Here is a 15403-nt window from a genome sequence, read left to right as displayed (position 1 = left end):
CAGGACAACTAGATGAGGCCCACAGAAAGCTTTTGCAGTGCTGGAGACTGGGCTCAAGGCCTCCTGCACACCAGGTGAGGGTTCTACCATTAGCTACACCCTTGCCCTCACACAGTTTTATCTGAACTCCACATGCTTTTCTCATGTCCTGTAATTCTTCCAGTGTGTTCCACTTCCCGTTCTACCACTAAAAAACTGAGGACCCAACAACAGGTGGTGGGTCACCCGGGGTCTTCAGACTCACTGCTGACTGCTGTTCCAAGTTTGTGGCCTAAAGTGCTATCCAAAGATGCCCATGCTTGCAGACATGTCACATAGAAAATTACTTTTCTTTTCTTTTCTTTTCTTTTCTTTCTCTCTCCCTCCCTCCCTCCCTCCCTCCTCCCTTCCTTCCTTCTTTCCGGTTACTGAGATAAGATCTTGTTATGTAACCCTAGTCTTAAAACTCTTGATCCCCTTGCCTCAGCCTCTGGAGTGCTAAGATTACATACATAGGCTGCTACCTCAAGCTAAAGCTCTCTCTCTCTTCCTCTCCCTCCGTGTGTGTGTGTGTGTGTGTGTGTGTGTGTGTGTGTGTGTGTGTATACACATGTGTATAGTTGAGCCATGATACATGTGCTACGTGGCAGCCAACAGACAACTTTGTGGGTACTGTCTCCTCCCATGCTCTCTTGGGTTCTGGGGATTAAACTCAGGTCACCAGGCCTTTACTACAAACATCTTTACCTAAAGAGCCATCTGCTGGTCCTGATTCCACTTCTTAAAGAAAATGAAATATTTGAATGAAAAGGTAGTGCTATCTTCTTGGTATCTTGCTCCAATGAGGAAACACTCTATCAAGTAATTTGTTTGTTTGATTGATTGATTGATTGATACATAGTTGTGTTGTGTAGCTCAGGCTGGCCAAGAACTTCCTTCCAATCTTCTTGTCTTGCCTCCCAAGTGCTGGGATTACAGACATATTCTACTACACCTGACCCTTGTTCATTTCTTCTGACAATTCCTTTTATTATTATTTTTCATTTTAGTTTTTTGAGACAGGGTCTCACTATATAGCGTTGGCTGGCCTGGAGCTCACAATGTAGACCAGGCTGGCCTTGAATTCACAGAGATCCAACTACATCTGGGGTTAAAGGTATGCATCATCATGCATGGAGTACTCTTTTTAAAGGTTCCCAATTCCCTGTAACTTCTAAGCTTTTACCTGTATTTCTTGAGCACAATCCAAGTCTACCACTCCTCTGTGCCACGTCTTCACGAGCTGTTAGAAATCTGTTTATTATGAACGGCTTCCTCAATGCCTAGTCTTTACTGACTGCTTAGTGGCCATGCTAGAGAGTAAAGGTCCTTGACAAAATACCATCAGAGAGAAGGGACGGCCCATTCTTCCAGAGGAATTTCATTTGTTGGTGTCATAGACTGGGAACGCTCCTGTCCAAAACCTCTTGACAAAAACTGAAGACCTCAGGTCTCTATGTCTTCTTTTAGACCCAAGTAATGAATTAATTACATTTTTTGTTTTGTGTTTTAAGATGGAGTTTCACTATATAGCCCAGGCTAGCCTTAAACTCATGATATAGGCCAAGCTGACCTCAGACTGATGAAATCTTCCTGCCTCAGCCTCTCATGATTGCACTGAGGATCTTTGTTGTCAATTTTTACCCATTTTCTTTCCCCTTTCTTCAGATTCCCTTGATTTCTCTTCCAAGCCCTGATGGAACACACGTATGAACTAGTGTATACGTTCTCTCTTTCCCTGGGTGGCACTTTTTCATGACCACTTATCTTTATACACTAGAAAATCCTCCACAGAGTTGTTTCTCCCAGCCTAGGTCATGTGACTGTCAAGAATAACGTGGTTCCCTCTGATAGCACGGAGAGATGCTATTCCAAAACAGCGGCCTGTCAAGTGAGCTGCCCTTAGTGTGTAAGCGGGAAGAGCCTGCTGGGTGATCCGCATGCCTGACTGACAGGAAACTTGGCATGACTCGATAAAGGCTAGAAAGTTGCAAGTCATGACAGATGCTACTATCAGGTCTTATCATCAGAAAATAAAACTAGGAGCCAGGGAGAAACCAACTGCAGGAAAAGCCTTCAGGACTTCACAACACGTACACTGCATTTTCAAAAGGCATTTGCTTTATCACAGTGATGTGCCTTTTTCCAGCAGAATTTAGTCATTATGTGTGAAATCAATAAAGACGATTTACAAAAAAGAAAAAGAGAGAGAGAGAAGTGACATCTGCTCTGTGACTTTACTAAATAAGATAAAGAAGTCAAATCCTCGGACTGGAGCTGTAGCTCCATCTGCTGAGGGCTGGTCTCACCGGCCAAAAGCTGTGTATTCCATCCCAGCATCAGCCAAGGGTAGTGGTGCACACCTGTAATCCCAGCACTTCGAGGATCAGAAGGGCAAATTCATCTTTGACTACACAGTGGAGTTTAAGGCTAGCCTGGGCCACATGAAACGCTGTCTCAAAACAAACAAACAACAATAAACGACTTATCTTTTCAATTCACAGGCATACGAGGCAGAAAAGATGACGTCATATGCAGCATGAATCCAGAGACAGTGACTTGGCCCCAAGTGCAGCAGGCAGCTGCTCATCCCCCTGTACTGCAATGGATTCAGTGATTGGTCAAGGGCTTCCAGAAAAGTTTGAGCTTTGACGGAAAAAATTAAAAAGCCAACTAACAAAAAAGCAGTTTTCAAGGCTAGTAATACGAGAGCTGAGAATTCAATTATACAAAACTATATAACGAATACAATTCTCTTCCTTAAGCAAGAGAATGTGCTCTCTAGTGCTTTTTCTTTGCAATCCACATTTTGTTTATTTATTTGAGACTAGGTTTCACAAGCTGGCCTCAAACTCTTGATCATCCTGCCTCTACCTCACAGGTGCTAACATTACAGGCATGTACCTCCTCACCTGGTTCATGTGGTACTGGGGATCAAATCCAAAGAATGTCAGGCAAGCACTCTACCAACTGTGTTCTATCTCTAGCCCTCAATAATTTTTTTCCCCAGACAAGCTTTTTCCATACAGACCTGGCTGTCCTGGAACTTGCTCTGTAGACCAAGTTGGCTTTGAAGTCACAGAGATCTGCCTGCCTCTGCTCCCCCACCCCACCCCCAAAGTGCTGGGATTAAATGCATGCACCGCACAGCACAACATTTTTTTTTTTTTTTTGTAAAGCTTTGAGACTTCTGGGTTTTGGTCCACCATGAAAGAGTTTCACAGTCAACCTTCCATACTAAAAACAAGAGTCAGCGAGACAGCTCAGTGGATGATAAAAGCTCTTGCCTTGCAAGCCTGGGGACCTGAGTTCAACTGCTGGTTCCCACAGTCAGTGGAGGGAACCAACTCTGGAAAGATGTCCCCTGACTGCCACATGAACATCATGGCTCATGCATACCTGTTCTCTCTCTCTCTCTCTCTCTCTCTCACACACACACACACACAAATAAATTAGTTAAAAACAAGTATAACTCTCCATAGACCCAAAAGTTGGTAGCTCTTCCTAGACCTACTACAGATGTGTGGTAACAGAACCCAGAACCCCTGAGAGACATGGAGATGTAACGAATCACAACTTAGTCACAGCATCACAGAGGAAGAACCGCAGGAAAATGAGGCTGTAACTGCCAACCTGCTGGAGGGGCTGTGTGGACTCTAAGAGCTGAAGAATGGATATAAGCAGTGCTGGATGTGGAGGCTCATACACTTGGGGGGCTGAGGCTGGAGGGGAGCTCAAGGCCAGCCTGAGCCACTTAGGGAGCTACTGTCTTATAAAACACTGAAGCCCAGAACAAAGAGACTTCCCAGCTATCCCACTTAATGACGAGAAACCTGACACTTTCCTGCCCTCTCACCCTGCTTCTCAGACCCATACTCCAAGTCCCAGCTAAGATGAGAGGAAGTAAAAAGAATACATATTAGGAAGGAAGCAGTGTAACTAACAGTTAGTTCTTTGTCACAGATGACATGATGGTCCAGGACCTAGGTTCTAGGTAAAAAATCCAAAAGCTGGGTATGGTAGTGAATGCCTCAATCCCAGCACTCAGGAGGCAGAGGCAGGTGAGTCCAACTGGTTTACATAGCAAGCTCCAGGCTAGCCTAGATTACATAGTGAGACCTTGCCTCAAAAAAAAACAAAAAAAAACCTCTCTTAGACTTAGTAATAATATCTATCAAGCTTATAAGACATAAGAATAATACACAAAACTCAGTTTTATATTTATTATCAATGGACAATCAGAATTTGACATTAAAAATAGAGGCTGGAAGCCAGATGGTGGTGGTGAAGTCTTTAACCCCAGCACTGGGTAGGGAGAGGCAGGCAGATCACTATGAGTTCCTGACAGCCAGGGCTACAGAGAAACCCTGTCTTGAAAACAAACAACAACAAAGGGAGGGAGGGAGGCTGGGGCTGGAGAGGTGGCCCAGCAGTTAAGAGCACTGGCTGTTCTTCAGAGGACCTGGTTCTGATTCCCAGCACCCACATGACAGCTCACAACCATCCACAATTCCAGCTCTGTGGGATCCAGCACCCTCTCCAGGGAACCAGGAATGCATGCAGTACACAGACATACATGCAAGCAAAACACCAACTTACATAAAATAAGAATAAATTTTTTTTTTAAAGGAATTCATGGACACATTCCATTTGATCTATTGATTTAAAACATCCTCAATCAAACCCCCGGGGGGAAAAATGATCCTATGGATATCCACAAACAGATTCTAAAGTTTATTTATAAAGAAAAAGAATAACCAAATCAATACCAAAAAACAGTCAGAGGACGATGCTATCCAACCTTAAAACCTACTAGAGAGGTAGCCTAAGACAGTGGGGTACTGGGAGAAACGGACAAAAGCAGTAAGTGGAGCCAGCCTATCCAGCACAGTCCTGGAAACCTGACGGAGCAACGTGGAAACAGGACGGCCAGACACACGGGAAAGCCAGGATGGGTGGGCCGTGCTTCTCTAATGGAGCAGAAGCTGTTGAGTGTGTGCAGCATGAGAATGGTCAGTGTAGGCGGGTCTCTACAGGAGTACTGGGGAGCAGTCTTGGTTGTGGTCATCTGGGAAGAGGAAGCAGTGGATGCCAGTTTTTGCACACACTGCCAACATCCACACATGAGGAAGGCTTTACCGATTCCCTAGGGTCTGAGGCACTGTCCTTGTCAATAAACCACATTCACTTAGGGCTTTAGCTCTACACATGGAACAGAACAGAGGAGTCAGAAATAAACCTACAAAAAAAAAAAAAAAAAAAAAAAAGACCTGAACAGAAACCACGAGAGAGGACACACATGACCAGGAAGCATCTGAAGAGATGTTCAACACTGTTGCAGAGAACTGAACATTAAGAGAATTCAGTACTGATATGTGCCTGTCAGAAGGGCCAAACCTGGGCAGGCAAAAGGCTTAATGGGTAAAGGCACGTACTGTGTAAGCCTGAGTACCTGAGTTCGACCCCTGGGTCCCACAGCAGAAAAGAACAACTGACCCCTGGATATTGCCAGTGACCTTCATGTGTGCACTGTGGTGTGTGTGTGTGACACACACACACACACACACACACACACACACACACTAAAATTTAAAAAGAAAAATATAAATAAAAAAGAATGGATTAACTTCCAAACGCTGAAAAGATTAAGTGTGACGAGGACACAGAATCACAGGAGCTCTCAGTCTTTGCTATGGGAATGCTCGATGGCACAGCCACCACAGAAGACAAATGTGTATTAAAAAATTATGCATACTCTTTCCACATGATCCAGCCACTATGCTTTGTTACTTAACCAAAGGAGGTAAGAACTTAAATTCACACCAAAACTAGCACACAGACATTTATGCTTTATTTATAACTGCCAAAACTTGGAGGCAATCAAGAAGTCCTTCAATGAGGTGAATGAGAAAGCATGGGACATCTGGACAACAGAGTATCGTTTAGCACTAAAAGAAATTCACTGCTGAGCCAATGAGGCTTGAAAGGGCTGGAGAGATGGTTCAGGGCTTGAGAGCACTGGCTGCTCTTTCAGAGAAGCCGAATCTGATTTCCAACACCCACATGACAAAGGATTCTCACAACTGTCTGTAACTGCAGTTCCAGGGGATTCAATGCTCTCTTCTGACATCTGAGGGCATCACGCAGGCATATGGCACATAGACATACATGAAGACCAAATAATCACACACATAAAATTTAAAAATTAAATATTAAAAGAAATGGCATGAAGGAAACATGGCTCTACCTTGCTGTATGAAACAAGCCAATCTGGAAAGGCTGTGTGATCTCTACTGCAGGATGTTCTGCAGACAGTACACAGATCAGATGGGCTCGGTGTTGGGTGTGTGTGCGCGCGTGTGCGTGTGTAAAGAAGGACAGTGCCAGCGAAGCTGCTCTGTCTGTTCCTGGATGCACCATACAATCAATGTGCAATAAAGACCAAGAGTGAACCTAATGTAATGACAGACATGAAGTTCACTCTGCAGCAAACGCAGCTATGGGGTGGATGTCAGGAGTTCATACAGTAGGGTGGGTGGGGGGCACACTTAACTTTCTTCTCAGCTTTTCTGTGAACCTAAAACTGCTCTAAAAGTAAAGCTTATTAATTAAAAAATAATAATACATAGGGGCTGGAGAGATGGCTCAGCAGCTGAGAATGTTCGCTGCTCCTCCAGAGGACCTGAGTGCAGTTCCCCAAAACTACGTCAGGTGCATCACAGCTACCTGTAACTCCATCTCCAGGACCAGGGACCTCTTCTGGCTTCTGTGGGCATATATATATACACATGGCATATACACCAGGAGACACACATACACAGAAGTAAATTTTTAAAAGATAATCACGTAATTCCAAATTTCTGAATATTATATAAATCCTAAATTTTACCTCTTATCTACACACACACCTAGTCATGGGAGGCAGAGCAAGAATTCATCTTTCAAATCAAACCAAATATTCATTCAGAACAAGCCTCTTTCCTGGGAATATTTAAAACTGAATTTATGTCTATCCCTGAGGACAGAGGGACCAAAGAGCCAGTCAGGGAGTGTAGCATGGGGACATGTTCTAGTTCCTGACCTGGCCAGTGCTGTACTGTTTCTATGGTTCTGTCAAAGTGGACACATGTGCTTTGCTCATACACATCTGCAGAAAAAAAATTAAACTTCCTTTAGAAAACTTCTTTAAGTTGACTACTTATCTCATTGAAACATATTCATTCTGGGGATTTCTCTGAAGGTTCTCTCTCCTTACATCACACACGGCGACTCTGTCTTTTAATGCGGCTCCTCTCCCTCTCTCTCCCTTCACAGCCCCCTCCTGCTGCCTCTGGGACAATGCTCCACCTTCCCTAAGCCTCTCTGATTTCAAGGCCTGACTGCACCTCCCCACCATGGCCACAAGTCTCTCTTCTAAGAACGCTCATGTCTAAAAGACAAAAACAAATCAATGAAACACATTTACCCTGCCTGAGTTCCTCTTAAGGATCCTAAGGAATGAAAATGGGATCAAATGAAAATGAGTAAAATGCTGGGAAAACTCTAGGTCACATCTAACTCTAGTCTCAGAGAGGCGGGAGCAACTGAAACCATATTTTAGAGGAAACTATTAAAAATTAATATACCCAGCTTAATGCTGCCAGTCTCCCAAGTTTAAGCTTTCTCAAAATAAATTAATCTTTCTCAGACTTGGCATATATTTTTCACATTTTTTGTGTTTTTGTTTTTGAGAGTCACATTCTGTTGCCTGGAATGGCCTGGAACCATTATGTAGCTCAGAATGGCCTTAAACATACGGCAATCCTTCTGTCTCAGCCCCCCACTCCCAAATGCTAGGGTCACACACGAGTTCCTACATCAGGGTTAATTTAACTCTCCCCCTCTGGTTCTCAGGACTGACCCCAGGGCCCCGTACATGCTAGGCAAGCAGCCCACCATCAAGCTACATCTCCAACCCTATTTCTGAGACCTGGTCTCAGTAAGTTGCCAAGGCATGCCTTGGACTTGCCACCCTCCTGCCTTAGCCTCTTGGACAGCTGCGATTACAGGCCTGCATCACTGAAGGAAGCCTCTATGGAAATGTAGCACCTCCAGCCTGGGACTGCAGTGATTCCCCGGTCTGTCTTTGCCACCAAGGGCTTCTTCCTCAGTCTCTAGTCTGCACACACTGTGAGCAGTCAGTCTTTGAGAGGAGGGTCTTAGAGACTGAGTGTATTGTTTCAGGATCCTTCCCAAGTCCCCCAGCAGAAGGCCATTTGCCTCCCTGTCAGGGCTGGCAGCTGATGAGCAATCACTTCCCAATGGTGAGGGAGCAGCTTCTTCCCGATGGTCCTCCTATGACTTCAGGTCAGCCTTGTTTCACGGGTTACATGGTGCTCACAGCCAATGGTTACACAAACAGCATCCTTCCTGCCACCTCTTAGAACTGGAAACTCTCAGGGAGCATCGGCCTCCTAATTTGGCCTGGGCCATCTTCACTAATGCATCTGCTTTTGCAGCTGTGAGCCTGCCATAAAAACACCACCATCGACTGGTTTGAGCCTTTTCTGCTCTGAATAACACAGCAGAATAATCCTTTGTCAATTCCTCCTTCAAAGGGAAAGCTTATTTCAACCAGGAATAACCAGACACTCGTCTGTCACAGCTGCTTTGACTCTCACAGAGCAGTACAAAGAAAAGAACGCCTTCTCTCTCCAAAAGCCATTAGAGACTTTCTTCTTCTCCATAAGGACCCAGAACACATACTATTCCACAGAACCAAAAGGACCAATCTCCCTCCTGGAGCAGAGCCCCAGTCGTCAGGCCCTCATTAAATTACAGCAGTGGGCATTTGTCTCTCGATGAATAGCTGAGGAGCTTGGCTTTTTCCAAGGCTGCCTCCCAGACACTCCGGATCCCTGGCCTGTGTAGCTGTTAGTATGCTGCACGGGTAACCTGGGCTCCTCCGTACCCAACATGGCTAACCTTCTATGTACTTCCGTCAGTTCCTATCTTGTTAATACATTTTTTTCCTAAAATAATAATTTTGAGGTCCATGAGATAGCTCATTCCACAAAAGGACCTGCCACCAAGTCTGACTACTGGAGTTTGATCCCTTGGACCTACATGGTGGAAGGAAAGAACCGACTCACACAAGATGTCCTCTGGCCTCCACATGCTTGTGTGCATGTCATCTAGAATCCAAAATAAGCCCATGCCTTTAATCCAGTAATTGGGAGGCAGAGGCAGCCCGATTTCCATGAGTTCAAGTCCAGTCTGTTCTACATATTGAGTTACAGGCCAGTCAAGGCTGCATAATGAGATCCTGTCTCAAAAATCAAAAATTAAAATAAGAATAATTTCATCCTTAAAATTTAAAAATAATCAACTGGTTTTCTAAATATTTTCTTTCATTTCAAAGGTTTCTGGGGACATCGGTTCTCATACTCCAGTTGGCATGGCAACTCCAAAAGGTGGCCTACCACAGTTACATAGGGTGTATTTATGCTGGGGTTGTGACAGTTACACCCACAGTTGCCTTGGTTTTTAAAGAGATCAAATCTCTTGATTGAAACACAGGTGAAAGATTTCATTTTCTAGAACTAATGATTACGAAATAAAAGAAGAGAAAGTACAGATTTCAGTGAATACTCTGTCCTCTGTTCAAAGGCACTTACTTTTCTTCTGCACATCTACCCCTCAGAGGCAGGAGCTCCTGGAAAGCAGGGACTGTCTCCCCTTCTCAGTCAAGAAGTGCTTCTTGGGCTGGAGAGATGGCTCAGAGGTTAAGAGCACCGACTGCTCTTCCAGAGGTCCTGAGTTCAATTCCCAGCAACCACATGGTGGCTCACAACCATCTGTAATGAGATCTGGTGCCCTCTTCTGTATACATAATAAATAAATAAACCTTAAAAACCTTACCTAAGCATGTACTCTACCACTGAGCCACACCCTTAGCACCCAAATCTGGTTTTTCATTAGTTACAGTTTTAGATCAGCTGGTGAAACTGTTGTCCTGCCATTTTTGAGTTTAATCAGGCATTACTCTGGTTCTGACAGACATGACCTCAAACATCGAATGAACCCTACCTAAATGCAGATTACCCTTGAACAAAACAGCAGGAAAATGGATTCCAGTCTATGCCACTAACTAACGTTCCTCTTGGCGAGTCTAACCACACTGGATCCTCCGTTAAAGATTCAAATGAGGAATGACATGAAACAGTCTCCAGTTTTAGAGCTCACTGGGCCCAGCTCTAAAACTTAAAACTGATAAGGCACCAATATGGGTACTGTGGCAGAGTGGAGAGCGTCAACACTAGAGGGCGCTACACACGTGTCATCACAGGGGGTTCGGGTCAGGAAATTTCAAGATCTTTCTCTCTCCCCAGATTCACAGCCCTGGAGATAAAACCTGGGGCTATGAGTGTGCTAGGCAAGTACTCCACCACAGGTGTGCACCACCACCCCTGACTGGTAGCCTCTCCTTCATGACATAGCTTTGCAGGCGAGTGGCAGGTTGATGAATTCAGCTATGATTAGCGCCACCATTCTTCTGTAGGACTCAAATGTTCCTCTGTCTCCTTGGTTTGGGAATTTTCCATTCATTGCTCTTATTTGCTTCCTTGGATTTTGAGACAGAGTCTTATTTATGTAACTCAGGCAGACCTCCCGGACTCACTATATGCATGTGGACATCTCTGAGGTCCTGATGCCTCCCCCTCCAGCTCCTAAATGGGGGGATTACAGTCTTGGCCTTTTGTCGTTGTTAGCTTGATTTTTTTTTTTTAATTGTTGTTGTTTTTGTTTTTCAAGACAGGTAGCCTTGGCTGTCCTGGAACTCACTCTGTAGACCAGGCTGGCCTTGCACTCCTAGAGATTCACCTGCCTCTGCCTCCTGAGTGCAGGGATTAAAGGTGTGCGCCCCCACTGCCCACTGAAGCCCGAACAGCCTGTGATACAAGCCAGTGGAGGAGCTTTTGGGGAAGACCCTTTGGGCTGCTCATCTGTCAGAGGATGAGGTAAAGGAATCAGGGAAGAGAGGGGAGGAACAGGCCCACTGAAGATGAAGTGGCTCAGCCCACTGTTACACCCCGTGATGGCTAATCTTGACTACATCTGTAATCAACGAAAACCAAATCAACTGGGCACACGGTGAGGGATTTTTCTTGACTGACTCTTCTGAAGTGGATAGACCATTAATGTGATACGACCCACCCTAAATGTGGGCCACACCTTCCTGAGTCAGACTATACAAAGGAATGGAGAAGGAAGTGTTGGCTCTGTCTGCTTATCCTCACTCTTGCTGGCAGTTCATTCCTTCGCTGGCATCAGAAGCTACTTGACTGGGATTCCAGCCTATACTGAAGACCAGCTGAGACATCCAGCTGTATAGACCGAATGGCTATCTCGGACTTTCCATCAAAAGTCAGCCAGTTGAACTAGCTGAACCACAGCCTGTAAGCAATTCTAATAAATACCCCTTTTAAATACATACACATTCATTTTATCAACTCTTTTCCTCTAGTGGACCCTGACTAATCCGAATGCACACTCTCTTTACCTCTGGGAAACATTGTTGGCCTTGAAATTGTGTGACCTAACCCACCCACAAACAAGCCTGGTTCTCTTTGCCCAGAGGAACAATGGCATGCCAGCCTGACAGAGCAGCTATAGCAGAGCAGGTGCAGGAGACAGAAATGCAAGACAGAGCTCCTTGCATTTCTGTTTCCTAGATTAATGGGATTCAGAACGGCAAGGTCTTAGCAGGCAGACACTGACTACCTACTTTTAGGACACAGACTGCTCCTGAGTAAAAATAGACAGAAAGTAACCTTGGAGAGCAACTCTGTGGATGAAGAGAAAAAATGTACTAGATCAAAACAAATTTTTTCACTTAAAAAATGGAAACTCAAACCTCTAGAGTATAAAGTAAAACTCACTAGGTTCAAATCCAATATCAAAGTAGCTGGGAAATGTTACTCTTTCTTAAATCAAGAATTTTAAGTACTCTAGAGGTGCCAAGAGAGAGATGGATGGATAGATAGATAGACAGACGGACGGACAGACAGATGGATGACCTACGGATCTTCCCCTCTACCCCCCTCTCTCTCTGACATTAAAACATTTAGCCATCCTTTCATGAAAAGCAGGAGACAACACATTCCAGTGACACGGTGACAATTTGCTTCCTCCCTCACTCAGGGCATGCACCAAAGACTTCCATGTCACTCTGCATCATACTGACCTTTAAAATATTTCGGCCATCAAATGATTCTCTTTCCTTGAAGATATATTTGCCATCTGCTGTGTAGAGATTGTACCTGCCTTCAGCTGTAAATAATCCAAAGACAATGTGAGAGGGGCATGAGAAGTGTGTTTGTGCTGACCTCTTGAGGAGCTATAGGGCCACAGGCCGTCTAGCAGACTTTCACCTCCTGCTAGAAAGCAGCACACGGTGGGAGGAGAAGCAGCTAACAGTCAAGAGTTGAGGCTTCTCCTGCTGCAGTCACCACCCCTTCCACGTAGTAAATTCATTCAGCATTTGCCCAGGCCTAACTGTACGCACAGGGTAACGAAGGAGCTCCTCCATGGATCTCAGCTCTCCACTGACTAAGTCACCTCCAGGCTTCTATGTCCCCCAATAAAGGGCATGTGATTTTTATTATGTTAAAATACACAAAAGCTCACACATAAACTATTCAAAATTGCTGGTGTCCAGGATTTGGGTAGACTTAAGGACTACCTCTAATGTATGGGGGCTTTATTACCATTAAAGAGATCTTACATTCTACACGCAAAGGCAGCAAGTCTATGACCTTGGCCTAAACAAAACTGTACTGTACTCTAGCTGACTAAGTTAATTTAGGTTGCATGTCCCAAAAGATGTCCTTAAAGGGCAGTCAGAAGAATATCAAAGGGAACGGAGACAGGAAAAGAAAAAGTAACATATCTTTTCATGTCCTTTTCAAGTAAAAAATTCAACACAGAGACGAGCACAGGGAAGAGAAAATTCAAAGGACCCTCAAGAATTATTTAACTTTCAGAATGTTTTTTGACTGGTAACTCTTTCCTGCCTACTGACAGACCTTTTGCAAGCACTCGTATTTCTACTTTGCAGTATGCTCTTTCACTGTCCAGGGCTGCAGAGGCCCAGGTCAGAGTTCTGACAACCCCAGGAACATGACACATTCTCGCTCTGGGGGGGTGGGGTGGGGTGGCTCCAGCCCTAGCTTGAATGAAAAGTGTTGTGAACAAGACACCCCACAGCTCAAAAATCTCTACAGGCCAGACAAGCTGGCTCACACTTACAAAGCCAGCACTTGGGATGCGGAAGCAGGACATGAAGAGTTCAAGGGCCCCATCTGAATAGCAAATTTAAGGCCAGCCTGGGTTACATGACATCCTATCTCAAAAACACAAGCACAGCAAACATAAACAGCTTCCCTGCTAAGAAAAAAGAACACGAGCAGTTTGGAAAGAAGTAAATCAATACCAGAAAGAAAGAAAAAAAACTATTAAAAAGGAGAAATTGTAGGTAGGGAGACAGCTCAATCAGTATAGTGCCTGCCTTGCACCTGAGCCCAATCCCCAGAACCCATGTCAAAAAACAAAACAAAACACCCAAAACAAAAACACCTGGGACAGTGGCACACTTATTACAATCTCAGCCAGAGAGAGGCAGAGATAGGAACATCTCAGGCTCTTTGGACATCCAGACCACCTTGCTTAGTGAATTTCAGGCAAGTGGGAGACCCTGTCTCAAAAAACAAGGTGGATGGTGCCGAGGGAGACTGAGATTCTTCATTTTTGAGGTTAAATCTGCCTGGGCATCTTAAATCCTTCTTGCGGGAGGCATACTAAGGATTGGAAGAAGGACCTCATGCATACAAGGCAAACATTTTACCCTAAACTGCATGTCAACCCTCCTCTCCAGACAAGCACTTTACCCCTAAACTGCACCCCAAGCCTCATCTCATATTTTGTTTGCAAAATCTGACAACCCCATGTGTGACAGAAGTAAGTGTCATGCTAGGCAGTGGCCCCTGCCACTCCCACTGGGTTCATCCCAGCCAAGGAGAATGGAGATTGACCAGGGCCCCTCATTTAACGCTCAAGCTAAGCCCAGAGGCCCTGCGGATCACAGCCCGCTGCAGCTCTGGGAGGACTCACCGTTGGGGTCTTTCCTGAAGAGCGTGTTCATGACTGTGGCGTGCAGTTTCACAGTGCTCCACTCTTTGACGGTCAGCCCCAGCTCCTGGAAGCGCTCCAGCACCCGATCAGCTAGTTCTTGCAGCCTGGCCAGGAGGGAGGACCACAAATCTGAGTGAACCCAACCAGACCAATCGAACATGCAGGCTGTGTGCTCTGTGTGCCACGCATGGGAACAGACTGCAGTCCCCAGCGAACTCACTGTCTGGTCAAGAAGGCAGCCTTGGGGACAAGTCACTGCAGTCATGGCGGCACAAGCCTGTGATACCGGCACCCGGGGGCTGAGGCAGAGGAGTTATAACTTTGTTGGTTGTTATCTTCTGTTTGTTTGGGAGTCGGGCCTCAACTGTGCGGCACTGGCGAGCCTAGAACTCAGTGTGTGGAGCAGACTGGCCTCAGGCTCACAGCCATCAGGCCGCCTTTGCTGGGATTTAAGTGTGTGCACCAGCACAGCGGGCTCGGTTCTGAGTTTGTGGCAAGCATGAGATACACTTGAGTTCCCAGGCAGTACAGGTCACAAAACAAGACCCTGGGGAGGGCTGTAAGGAGAGGGAAAGAGAAGCCGGGCGGTGGTGGCACACGCCTGTCATCCCAGCACTAAGGAGGCAGAGGCAGGTGGATCTCTGTGAGTTCGAGGCCAGCCTGGGCTACAGAGTGAGATCCAGGAAAGGCGCAAAGTTACACAGAGAAACCCTGTCTCAGAAACCAAAAAAAAAAAAAAAAAGAGAGAGAGAGGGAAAGAGAGATCACTGCAATGCAATGTGGTTTCTTGAGAGTGATTGACTCTGCATGGAGACAGATTTCAGCATGTTCTTGAAGGATTAATAAAGAGCCACAGACAGAACCAGAAAAAGAAGGGCACTCCAAGCAAAGAAAAAGCAGAACATGCGAGACCCCAAGGACACATGATCACAACAGACTGCAGCCTGCAGGTAACCGGACATGCCTGGGACAGAGTAAGGAGGGCTGGATATGAAGTAGAGAGACGGACAGTGGCCCAGGACAGCTAGGTGCCTTCTTCATTGGAGAAAGAACAACAGACAATGCACTCGCCACCACACTGAGCGCCCGGTATCTGCTCACGACACATTAGTACCTTAACTTACCCCTGAGCAAGTTAAGGGAAGGGAAGTTACGGAACCTGGGCAAGGTCATGGAACTACTAAGTAGCTAAGTGGCAAATCTAAATTCTTTC

At 45.5% G+C, this 15403-nt stretch overlaps 1 protein-coding gene across 4 annotated transcripts in view; it reads right to left on the bottom strand.

The window, feature by feature from the left end:
- Positions 1 to 15403, bottom strand: part of Ascc1 (activating signal cointegrator 1 complex subunit 1) — a 91685-nt gene that overhangs the window by 25028 nt on the left and 51254 nt on the right. For all 4 annotated transcript variants that reach the window (XM_036167592.1, XM_036167590.1, XM_036167589.1 and 1 more), the window contains exons 8-9: positions 14170 to 14294; positions 12245 to 12330 (exon numbers count right to left, since the gene is read on the bottom strand). In XM_036167592.1, coding sequence (XP_036023485.1) covers positions 12245 to 12330; positions 14170 to 14294 — 211 coding nt within the window. The remainder of the gene's footprint in view (positions 1 to 12244; positions 12331 to 14169; positions 14295 to 15403) is intronic.

Source organism: Onychomys torridus, chromosome 18 (assembly GCF_903995425.1).
Source record: "Onychomys torridus chromosome 18, mOncTor1.1, whole genome shotgun sequence".
Lineage (NCBI taxonomy): Eukaryota > Metazoa > Chordata > Mammalia > Rodentia > Cricetidae > Onychomys > Onychomys torridus.
The sequence above is the reverse complement of the archived record's forward strand: the minus strand, read 5'-3'. Positions and strand labels throughout refer to the sequence as shown.